This window comes from Aethalodelphis obliquidens, unplaced genomic scaffold, assembly GCF_003676395.1.
Source record: "Aethalodelphis obliquidens isolate GAN/ISIS:26980383/991018 unplaced genomic scaffold, ASM367639v1 scaffold2, whole genome shotgun sequence".
In the NCBI taxonomy this organism is placed as follows: domain Eukaryota; kingdom Metazoa; phylum Chordata; class Mammalia; order Artiodactyla; family Delphinidae; genus Aethalodelphis; species Aethalodelphis obliquidens.
Genome location: NW_020837946.1, coordinates 7,297,172 through 7,309,526, shown reverse-complemented (window position 1 = coordinate 7,309,526; position 12,355 = coordinate 7,297,172). Strand labels below are relative to the sequence as shown.

The window sequence follows — 12,355 nt, the reverse complement described above, 5'->3', positions numbered from 1 at the left end:
TGGCTCTGTTTGAGCCAAGGAACTGGAGCTGCTTGGACTTGAGAATTCGGGGAAATGAGGAGGAAAGAGCCGCAGTTCTCTCCCAGCTGCTCTGGAGATTAGGGCTCCTGGAAATGGTGAGGGGAATTCTTTAGGGGTGGGTTAGATTTCTCAGTCAAGCGTACCTCCACCTTGCTCTGTTTCAGTCCAGTCTCCGGTGTCCTTTTTCAACTATCTGGTTTTCCCAGGCTTCCCCTGATCACACTGCTTGTGGCCTTTTCCTGCTGCACTCCCGAGAGGCTGATGCTGTGCACAGGGCGTGACGAGCTGCTTTGCTGCAGAGGGGATGCTGCCTGCTGCCTCGTACCCTTGCTTATTGCCAACAGTTAGCCCCTTAAGGGTGCGTGGGTCCCACTGTGAAACTGGTTCAGTTGAGTGTTAGCTCAGGGGTGTGGCTCTTTCTAATGAGGCCAATCATAGCTGAGATTTCAGAGATTTGGGTCCTTGCAGGCATCAAGTGATTCACTGTATCCGCCACTTTGAGGACAATCTCATAACACAGCCAGACTTGCAACCCAGAATCACGGGACCACAGGATAAGACTTGGGGCGCAGAGCCATATAGAGCAGCAGTGCCTCTTGTGAGGAAATTTCTCTTTGGAGTAGTCTCTTGAGTCCCTTCGTGCCTCTGGCCTGGAATGGGAGAGGGAAGACAGGGCCAGCTGCACTCAGTGGGCCACAGTGTTGGGAAGACTGACCAGGCCCCTCTGCAGAGAGAGCTGAGGGTAGGTGACTTCTCTTTATTCATTTATTCTAGAGGAGAAATGGGTCGAATCACGGGGACTTCACCACATCTAGATTTCATTGTATTTAAACATTGAACTTCGTAGGCAAGAAGCAACCATCCCTTCTCTTGCCATGGCTAAATCATAGCCAGGTGGCACTGGGTCATACCAGCATAATTGCTGGACTTTGCATTTGTGAAATGTTCCCCCATGCTGATGTTCAAGGTAAAGCCCAGACTAGCAGGAGGCCAAGTTCGTCCATGAGTATGAGGGCCAGCTGAGTGCAAGGCTGTGAACTGAGATTTGGGCCAGAGTAGGGGCAAGTACAGAGTTACACAGAAATGAGATCTCTGCTCTCAGAGTTTGCTTTCTGGTAAGTGAGCTGGCAAAAGGTGGTCTTTAAAGGACTCATGGTTATCCTGTCATTTGAATCTGTTTAGAATGCCCTGCAGGCTATATTAATCTCACGGTAATTTAAAAAAGAATATGTTTTTAAGAAATTCAATTTACATGACAGTTTTAACATTTAACTTGTTCTTTCTTTACCTTTAAAAGAAACAAGTTTTAATATTACTAGTATGCCTGGGATGCCAGATGGAAAATAGCTAGAACATTCGCACCTAGTTTTAGGCGTTTGATTTGCCTCTTAGTCAAGCATTGGCCTGTGAGAACCAGCGATTGTACCAGTGACTCTGACCAGCTATCTTATCTCCACTGAATCCATATGAGGAAACTTCTTTGCCCACATTCTTCATGTTGAAGTTTTTACATATGAAGAAAATACTGCTGAAGAAAATGGGAGGGCAGTTTAATACTAAACTGGATTAGAGGGGACTCTGACATCCATATTTCTGAAGGTTCTTGACACAGAACTTCTGTTTGGACTAGTGTAGGGCTTTCTGGAAACAAAAGGATAAATGAGGTGAAGCTTCAACACAGCCATGTAATTTCTTGTTGACACCTAAATTGCTTAAATAGAATTTAAGTCTCACCTTTAGAGCAAGAGAGGGGTTTCCTGGGTCGTTGCCCAAGCGTCAGAGTTTGCTTTCTCCTTATCTCCATTTGTGAAGAGTGAAATGACCTTCTGACATCACTCGTGGACTCTCAAAGTTCATCACATTACCATCTCTCCAGAAGGAGCTGTGAAGCAGATGTCTTTCTGTGGAAACTGAGTTTGTGAATTGATAAAGACTGGCATGCTTATTGGGTGCTCTTCCATTTTCCTTCAGTTAACGTACCTGTATCAGTATTTTGGCAGTACTCTCTCTGAAGAAACCATTAACTTCAGATCAATCTCTTATTCCGAGAGATACATCATTAACTTATAAATGCTGCTGTTTACAAGAGGGAAATACTAATGAAACTGATGTGAATATTGCCTGGAAGAATGAATTTGTTGTGCCAGGTCTCTGTATTTAATCCCTTCCTATTTAAAAAAAGAAAAGCTATCTGTAGGAGACCTACTGATAAAATATATTTTAGTGGTCGTAATATTAAACCTGCAGTGAGCTAATAATTTAGCACATTAAACCCTATATGTTGTCACCATGGGTATATCACCCCTTTAAACCAAGAATGGAATAATTGACAGTAAGGAGTTTTAGATTTAAAGGCACCAAATTACCCATTTTATATATAATTCCCAGGGAAGTTACCTGACACTTTGTCCCTAAGTGGCTGAAAAATGGTTAAGGCAAACAGGAAGGACATAAGCTCCTCTCAGAAAACTTGAGGTGCGTTAGGGCTTCCAGATACACAGGGAATCTAGCTTTCTCCTGGTTTTTGGCCAGCAGTCACCAAGGCCCTGGTCTTTGTGGAGCATCATTCCAAGAGACTCTACCCTCAGTCACATTTCTTATCCCTTTCTAACTCCAATTTCTAAATTAAGTTAATAAGCATTAAAGTTGGGTTGAGCATTGGCCCTTGGAAATTTTGAGCTGCTGTGACATAATACAACTTAATTTTAAGATAATAGTTACTTGGGTATTATCAGAAACACGTAACCTGATAAGAATTTGGGTCTGAGTTTAGAAGGGTCAGAAGGTTGGAAATACGAAAGCAGATGAAGTGGTGTAATTTCCTCATTGCGTCTTTGGACATTGTAATGCTGTTGGGTACCTGCCTTTACCGTCAGGGTGAGGCCTGATGAAGAAAGATAGTTTCTGCCACCTGTCCTCACATCCCCAAGGCAGAAAGCACGGCTGCCCTTCGCCTCAGTGAATTGGAGGTGTCTCCCATGGTGGGTGAGCTTAGCTCTGACCTCACTGGTCTCCCCTGTAGACTTGTTGAAGGAGTGGCTAGAAGAACGTGCAAATCCTCTAGGGAGTAGTAAGGGCCAGACTTAGCCAGGAGACGAGCCAGCTGCCCCTGAAAGGTGCCGGCCACCCCGCTAAGCTGAGAGGAAACTCTAGGAGGGGAACCTCACTGCTGTGCTTCCAGGTATCGGTGGGCTCCACTTGACCTTGAGGGTATCTGAAATGGGGTGTGGGTTTATCTTGTCTGTTCTCTCTTTGTTAAAAAGCCTTTGATCTGAATGTACTATTGTGTTTTTTGTCTCTGGTTTGCCAGGGCCTGGGAGGAGTTTCATGGCCTGGTGAACAGCAGCGGCCGCTGATCGGACGCTCCCCCTCTGTCTCTCACACTCAGGGTAGGGCCTTGTCTACCTTCTCTGTAACCTTGTGACATACCTCTCAACCATAGGACCCTCTTCCCAAGGGGATGCCCTCTCCCCACTTGTCCCCAGGCTTGCCTCTGCCTGCATCGAGCCTGCTTCAGCCCCTCCTCATGGACTGATGCCACAGTCTCAGAGGAAACCGCTGAGTCCAAAGCCACTGACTTACCCTGCCTGGGTCACATGTCTCCTGGTGAAGCCCTGGGCAGGTCGATGAGCCTCGCTACACTTCTGTTTCTGATTTGGAAAATGAGTTTCCACGGACTGACATGTCTCTGGTGTCTTTGGATGCCAACATTCCATGATTAGAAATGGCCCAGAGATCCATTTTCTTTTGCCTGGACGTGGCCATTTTTAAGCCATCTGACAGTGTCCTGTGACTAATAGGACAGTTCCACAGGCCACAGTATGGGTTAGGTGAGAGGTATGTCTCGTTTGCTGGTGGTATTTGTCAGTTGTGAGGAAACAAGTGATGGAACTTCTGAGTTTCAGCGTTTAAAGTGAACTGGGGGTAGATGTCAGGGCTGTGTAGGAGGCACAGTTCCAGGTTGTATTGTGGCTAGACCACCACGTGTTTGCTGGCAGAGAGAGACCCTAGGATATCGAAGGCTGGGTCAACTGAAGCATTCACTTTAAGAATATTTGTATTTCAGTTAAGGGAGTTCCAAGTCCATGTCTGTATCTTTAGCAGAAGGAGTTGAATTGGGTAAATTTACTCTGGATGAGAGGAATGGATAAAAGGACGGTATCTCCACGTGCCTGACCCGAGAGCACATTCCTGGACAGTAACTGTCCCCGCCCCAAACCCATCCCTAAGAAAAGGAGAATTTCTAAAATGGAAAAGAACATGTCAGCTGTAGTAGCTGCTTCAGAACTCCCCTCTCCCGGGAAGGAAGGGAGGCTTTTTCAGGAAAAGGAGACCTACATTCCTCAAATGGGCTAAAGAGATGGCATGACACTGTGAGGGACAGAAGCGGGTGGCCAGGGGTCTGAGTAATAAACAGTCCCAGAATTCCTATACACTCATGCCACTCATATCTGTTTTTTCAATAGTTTAATTCCTTTATTATAAATTCAGCTTCTAGATGATAACATTAGATTTTCAAAATTGCAATTTAAAGAGTTTCTCTGTATAGTCGATATAGAATTCTGAGATGGATGAAAACCATGTATCAGCTCTAATACTGATACATTGATGTGTAGGCTGGAAAGCAGCAGATACTCAAAATAAACCAGTTACATTCCCAGAGGCCTCTGGTGCTATAGTGGACGTGTTGTAACAGCATTACCATAGTTAATTCTAAGGTTCCTTTTCTTTTGCTTTTAATGTCCCTAAAATTGGGGTGCTTACAGTGAATGTGATAAGAAAAGTTTTTGTCGTAGTTTAATTGGCAGCATTTACCTCTTAATGGTGGTGCCTTTAAAATTCAACAGCATCTTAGGTTCCATAAAAAAAAAAGCTTTAAAATGAAACTGGAATAGACAGAATGGAAGACGTAAAATTATTCCCTCTCCTCTCAGCTAACACTAAACTCCCCAGGAAAAGATCTTTGAATTGCTTTGAAAAGTCATATAGTTGCGTAAGTTGCATAATTGCTGTTTTGTAGTCTCTTTGTTCTTTTTGTTGCCCCCCCGCCCAATATCTTTTTTATAGGGCAGATTGAAGGGAGCATTCATGGGTTAGGTGTTCTCCTTGGAGCACAGACTTGGGAGAATGAGAGGAGTATTAGAGTCTAAACAAAAAACCCAACTCACTTCATTGTCCTAACAGACTTGAGAAAGACTTCATATTTCACCTTTATTGATTTAACCTTGTAAGTGGTAAAAGGGGTGTTCCAGGGAGATGCGCATACCCAGCTTGTGGTGGTTTGAGCTGACGTTCTAGAGGCCCCAAACTTTAGCCTTCTTGTCCTCCCTCCCTCTCCTCCCTTCCAAGTAGATCACTATCTATGAAGAAATTAAAAACTGCTATTTAAATAATTCTTGAACCACAAATACTTTTCCTCAATTTATCTGATGTTTTGTGACGTTACATGTGGCTGCTAATATTTTAGGAGTATGTCATTTGACCTCTATTACCATTACAAATAAACATTGCCCTTTTAACCATGGCTTCAGTAGAAGTCCCAGTTAGCTGCTGGTTTGGGGCGGTTGGGGGGTGGGGTAGATTCTGGGTCCCTGCATGTCTAGGCTGACATGCACAGAAGCAGTGATCTCTCTTGATGGAGAATGAACTTGGTGTGGTCACTCGGTAGAGATGAGAGATTGAAGTTTGCCCTAGTAAACCTAGGGGGTTTGCAATTTTGTTTGCTTTGCAGGGAGGGAGAGAGGAGGAAGCCAGAGCTGGCCTGGGCCGGACAGCTGGATAGCCAGAGAATGATTCCCTGAAGACCGTGATGTAAAGATGTTATCATTTCCTTCTAAATGATCTGTTACATCATTGAAAGCCATTGAACAAACCCAAACCCAAAAACCTTCCCAATAGTCTGCACATTGCTAGGTGCTTGGAGGGTCTAGCTTTCCGGAGCTCAGTCTAGATTGTCTAAATTTTAGTTTGCTTTTAAAAGAAGAGAAGCCAATCTTTTAAAAAGAAAAAAAAAAAAAGAAAAATTGATTGTGGCCTCTGCCACTTCCTGTCTACCTTCTCTCTTTCTCCTAATCTCTCTGTGCCCTGCAGCCTGGGGTGAGGGACATAACTGAGGATTAGTTCCCAGCTGGTTTGAGGTGAACACATTCCTCAGACTAAATTTGGCACCAAGCTCTTCTCAACCCACTTTTTTTTTTTTTTAGAAAGGCTGGACCTGAGCCGCCAGCTGCCACCCGCCTGCTTCAGCCTGTCATTGTCAGGAGCCTGTTGCCCACCCTCATTGCTCTTTGTTTTTCTTTATATCAGACTCTTTTTGGAAAAACTCAGCTGGATTCTCCTGGCTCTGTTACTCTGTCACTCCCCATTTCCATTTTACAAATAAACCTTAGAATGATTCTGACTTTTTAGAGATTTCTGACTATGAAGAGATCTGTGGCAACAGAATTAGAATCAATATTACGTATCTTAGTGGGAAGGTGCTATAGAGCCCTTCAGCTTACCTGCCACCGGGAGGGTTTGTTCTGGCCCAGCCCCAGCACAGTGCAGGAGTTCTCCAGAACGTAGGTGGCCTGCGTATGGTGATGATTAATCCTAAAGATTCTCTTCTTTACATCACTAAACAGCAGAAAGGGCTGAGTCCAGATATTTGCCTGCCATCTCTCTTACTCCAGATAAGACAGATAATTCTCCCACAGTCAGAAGATTCTCTGACTCTACCTTCCCGCACCCCTGGCTTTCTAGTCTCCCTGCTGGTAGACTTTTGTGATCCAGTTGATCTGTAGGGACAGAGATGGCATCAAAGGGGAAGAAGGAAGCAGCAAATCCTTCTTCCTAACCACTTCTTTGTTATTAGAGGTGTCCTCCGTTGTGCAGACTGTCACAGCACAGCGTCCCTAAGGGGACTCAAATAGCACACCTCAGTTAACGCCTGCTTTTCTCTGTCTTATGATCAGATGCATTCTTATTCTTTGTTAGCGTCTTGCGGCCCCTCAGTGGGGTCTGCCCTTTTGAAAGGCCCTTTAAAAAGATGATTACCCCACTAAGTTCTCTTTGTGTTCAGTCTTCAACTCCTTAGATGGAAGTCATTGAAATTCTCAATAGCATTGATCATTGAGCTGCATGGTCATGTATGTCAGTTACAAAAATACCAGTGGGCTTTTGAGATAACATCAGTTTCTTCCCAGCCAGAGTTCACCCACGCCAGCTCCATCCAGTTTCCCTCTCTGTGTGCTTGTCTGCAGTTACTGTCTGTGTAGTGAGGGCTGTGAGTTACTGTCAGCCTGCCACCATCGTGGAGGAGAATCTGTTAGCCAGCAGCAGGAGAAAACTGCATATTCCTTCGTCAGTATTAATTCATTCTGGACCAATTGCCAGATACCCAATCAATTGTAGCAATTTTAAGACAGGTCAGTTAAAACCAAAGCTTCTAGAATGTTCCATTAAAATTAAATGGAAGAAATCATTCCAAAATCAGGTTAATGAGAATTTTTCTGTCTCAAAATTTCAGACGAGTTTAAGTCTGAAGCACTGGGCCAGAGCAGTAGATGCAGTGACCGCTAAAGCCCCTTCCAGCCCTGAGATTGGGGATTAAAATGGCGACGCGAACTGCTAAGGTGTTGTTGGATTTCTAGGCTGGAACAGGAGAGGCACTAGTGGGCGGCCGAACCTGTCTGCATCCAGTAGGAGGCAACTAAGAAGACATCACAAGATCTGTTACACACACACACACACACACGCACGCGTGTGTGCACGTGCTAAGTTTCTAAAGTAAAGTGTACTCAGGTTTCACCTCTTAGAATATCCTTTCATAAGCAGCTATAAGTTTTGAACCAAGGGATTTTTGGTTGATTTTTTTGAATATGTAATACAATCTGTCGTTCAATTTTTTTTTAAAAATGCATGTGCGTGAGTGTGTGTTTGTGTGTAAGAGAGAAAGAGGTTTGCGTCCCACTCTTTCTCCATCTGCCCAGCTTCCAGTGTCCCCCCTGCCACCACACTGCCCCAGGTAACAGCGTTTTATTACGTATGACTTCCTTGAGGCAGATATGAGCCTTATTTCCTCACTCACACAGGAGGCAGCATATCAAGTCCACGCACTGTTCTGCACCTTAACGTTTTCAGTTTCTCTTGGCGATCTTTCTATATTAGTAGAGAGTTTCTTTTCCTTTCATTTTTTTTAAGCTGCACAGTATCCCTTTAATATTTAGTCCCCTGTTCACACGCGTTTGGGTTGTTTCTGACCTCTTGTAATTGCAACCAGTTGAGTCCAAGTGGCTGAAGGGACTCGGGAGGCAGGTTGCTGTGTTGGCATTAGATGAGCAAGGAAGGAAGGTCCTGGGGTGTCAGGAGGGCCCGAGAGCTGCCGAGGCCAGGTTTCCCTGTGTGTGTGTGTGTGTGTGTGTGTGTGTGTGTGTGTGTGTGTGTGTGTGTGTGTGTGTGTGTGTGTGTGTGTGTGTGTGTGTGTGTTGCCTAGAGATGACCTGTGTATTGAATGCTCTCTTTTCTCCCATTTTTTTTCTTTCAGGGACAATTCAAGCTTTCGAAATACAAAAATCACATTGTGAAAGTACACAAGCTGGCAATAATCCTTTTCTGTATGTGTGTGTTTGTCTGAAACGGATGGGAGGTCTCCGGCTGGCCCTTCCATCTGCTCACTGAGGGGACGTCCCTGAGCCTCGTGCTCCCCTTTTGCACTCATTCCTGGAGGACGGATTCCGCTAGACACCCTCCAGCATCGCTGACTTTATAAAGCGGAAAAAATGGAAAACGTGACTTTGTAATAGACAAACTTTTTTTTTAATGGGGTTCTGTTGGGGGAGTTCAGCCTTTCCTTTTTCTGTGTGCTGTCCAGATGCCTCCCGGGCACCCTGTCGTGCTCTCCTCTGCTGTACAAAGGGCGTCGTGACCACGTGTACAAGCCAGAGCTGTCAACTGAGCGTGATCAGTATTATGAATGTCTGTGCATCCAGGAAAAGCTTTTTGTTGGAGAGTCCCGGAATAGCTATAAATGCTGTCTTCTAGACCTGCCATTAAATTATTGGGACGTTTTGTTTATTTCACGCCCCTCTTCCCCCAAGCCCACCACTTTCAGAAAATGTGTTACTGATTTTGTATTGTCTCCTGCCTTATGCCCTCCAGTCTTCCCTCCTGTGGGACTCTTTCCTTTTAGGCACTGCTGCACTTAGAAGTTTAATCCAGTGGGCTACACTGGTTTCACTGAGGCGACTTAGAAGGTATGACTTCATAAATTAAACCAGAGCAGAATCCAGTTTAATGAGGAGCTAGGTTATAACAGAGCTTCCAAGTACAGGATTAGGAGCTGAGGGCAGTTTCTGAAACCGTTTTCCCGCATATGAGCAGGGCCTGTGTGTCCAGCCTGTTTCTGTGGGTTCTTGCATGCCTCTGATTGAGGAAGGGAAGCAAAAGCTGGTTGTTGCCAGGTGTTAACACAATATGGTGAATTCTATGATCTGGAAACTGGGACATCTGAAGAAAAGTTGACCATGATGGATGGCTTTCTTTGCACGGCTATACCTGTCTTCAGTGGTTGGAGAAACCTACTTTCAGTCCTCATCACCTGGTGTACGTGTTAGCAGATGCGTGCTGATCCAGGATGCCCGGACAGAAACCTTGCAGCTGCTGCCGCCAGGCTCTGAAAATGACCAGGCACACATCAGAGAAGCTGGGTGATCTGACTCCAGAAGGACTGAAATCAGAGAGGTCAAAGAGCACCTAGGGTTGAAATAAGTACCGAGGACCAGTCCTACGGCAGCCTCCAAGGATCACTGGCTTACTTGGCTCTTGTGAGCAGAGATCGCAGTACCTTAAATTAAGGCCTCTCCTAAAACCTGTCCTTGCAGGCCAGGGGGCCTTAGCCACCTGGTCTCAGAGAAATCATATGAGAGTAACAGGCATTTCCTTATTGTATTTATATTACTGTCTTCCTACTTTCCAACTCCTGAACACCCTGGAATTACCACTGTCTTGGGATGTTTTTTCCTGAAAGAACAGGGGAGTGTAGAGCCAAAAGGGAGGTGCTTCCATTACAGGTGAAGTTAGATAAGATCTAGCAGTGACTTAAACTCCAGGAATATGAAGACTAAATTCTAGTGCCCGGACAGTTGTGAAGGGCTCAGACAAATATAGGAGCAACATTGGCTACAATGGGGAGCAAAGGCGGCCTTCTGAGTTTAGACCCAGAGAGGTCTTCACTTTTGCCTAAACTCAGATTTGCCATAAAAATTCCAAAGAGAGCAGATGTTTGGATTTGCCCTCCTTTGGGCATCTGCCTGACTATTATTAGTGTGTGAGTGTGGGTGCATATGTGTATAACGTGTTCGTGAGTGAGGGTTTCGTCAGGCCGAGTGCTATGGTGTATTGTCCATATTTCTGTTTACTTTTTTTTTTTGATCTCATTTGTTCAGATGTTTTAATCTCTTGTGTTTCCTAGAGCTGCACATGCCTCCCCCACCAACCTTTTCTTTGCAGTATTCAAGCTATTTTTTTCCCATCAAACACATACTGGCTAGAACAAGAGTTGTTTCTGCTAGGCAGCATCTTACCCCTAGAGCTCTCCAGGTCTGCCTAACAGCTTTAAATCGGGGATTGAAGAGTCAGTTTTTCCAGACCACCTGTTTTCCACGTTAGCTTGCGAGATCTTTTCAATTCTTTTTGACTCCATGCGCCTCTGCTACACTGAGATAGGACACGGTTACGGTATCACCAGTTGTAAAGACGAAGGGGAAAAGGTGTGCCAGAGCCAACCTAGCAGACGTATCAGGTTGCTGCTGGGAGGTGGGGCGTCACTGTCCCCTTTGCACAGGCAGGCTGTTTCCAGGACCCCTCAGAAACTGGTCCCCACTCCTCTCCAGGGCTCTTCTCATCTTATCCCTCTATTCACATCCCTCTATTCACATCTTATCCCTCTTATCCCTGTGTGTGTTTCCCTGTGATGTTGGCAGTGACAATAATTTCCCACCCAGAGAGAAGCTTGTGGTCCACGATAATCCAAGAATGAATTTCCAGGTATTAGCCAGTGGAGGCGCAGAAGCTGTGACAGGAGTGAGTCAGTGCTGCACTTTCAGAGCAGTTGTGTACTGCAGTAATAAATGGAGAACATCAAGAACCTGGTTGTGGACTCTTGAATGCAGTGGAAATGGGGACACGGGTAGTTTGTTACTACTGCTTCTGCCCTTTGGTGCGTGGGTCTTCATTTTAAACGCGTTCCAGAACAAAATAATGTGGGATAGTCCGGATGCTGCAGTATCATTGACATAAGTGTATCATAAAACTGTCCTCTAATTGACATTAATCGTTGCCATAGCAATTTACGTTTTTAATATCAAAATAGTTGTTAATTGTAATTCTTCTAAATTCGGGATGAGGAATATTGGAGTGGAAGGGGGTTCAAAGGAAGGTTTAGATTTGGAAGTAAGAAATCACCCCAGGCCTTAGCTTGGAATGTTTTATTTAGCCCAAAAATGGACATGTGGGGCATTCCAATGACCAGTGCCCATGTGAAACAGCACGGGAGAATGAAACTTAATGCAGAGCCTCAGTGACTGTTGATGGAAGATTTAAAACTGTAGTTTTGAGACTTCATTTCAATATATAGAAATTCCCTTTCCATGTATATCAGTCACAGTCCAAGTGGAGACAGAAAACATGCATGTTATTTTAACAACATGGTAGAATTGTTGACTCAGTCGTTAAAAAGGCCTAAAGGAGACACTAAAAAACCAAGGCAGTAGCGACTCCAGGAGGAGGTGCCTCTGAGGATGGAAGCTGCTCACCTGGTGCTGGTGTCTGAGGGCGGAGGGAAGCGGGGCTGAGCTTGTTGGGAGCGGCAGCTGGCTTCAGCTGTGGGAACACGCTGCTGTTGCAGAGCTCCACGAGGCTGGAGCTCGTCCCTTTTCCTTCCTCCAGCACTGAAGTGCACCGTGTTGGGGGAATCCAATGGTCTGCCAGCTGGCAAAGTAGAATTGTGTCCAGTTCTATGCCCAGTATCACAAAAACAGTTAAAAACAGTGAGTGTGAAACAGAGGTAAGGGCTTAATCATTGGTACAGTCCTCCCCTTTAGCCACTCAGCATCCATCCATACCCTTCTACACATATTTGGACTTTAGTAGTATTACAAAAGCAACTCGGTTTCTGCCCAACTTACAGCTAACTAATTGTAAGACGGTCTTAGCCGCTCCCCAAACAGGAAATATAATGCTCAGCAGTGAGCGTGGGTCTGTGGGCTACGCTGATTCCTCCAGTTCAGTCACAAGCTCATCTGAATAGAACCTAGAACAATGAAACTAAAGGGGAAAAACTTCCCCCAAACTTGCA

The 12,355-nt window shown here is 45.1% G+C and overlaps 1 protein-coding gene across 5 annotated transcripts in view; it reads left to right on the top strand.

The window, feature by feature from the left end:
• EIF4E2 (eukaryotic translation initiation factor 4E family member 2) overlaps positions 1-11,146 on the top strand; it is a 29,182-nt gene extending 18,036 nt beyond the window's left edge. The window contains exons 7-8 of one of the 5 annotated variants that reach the window (XM_027118316.1): positions 5,753-5,832; positions 8,546-11,146. In XM_027118316.1, coding sequence (XP_026974117.1) covers positions 5,753-5,822 — 70 coding nt within the window. In that variant the 3' untranslated portion in view covers positions 5,823-5,832; positions 8,546-11,146. Of the gene's footprint in view, positions 1-3,331; positions 3,411-5,752; positions 5,974-7,528; positions 8,441-8,545 lie in introns of those variants that run through there. The other 4 variants (XM_027118331.1, XM_027118340.1, XM_027118347.1 and 1 more) reach the window with 4 other exon arrangements.
• The last annotated feature ends 1,209 nt before the right edge of the window (positions 11,147-12,355 follow it).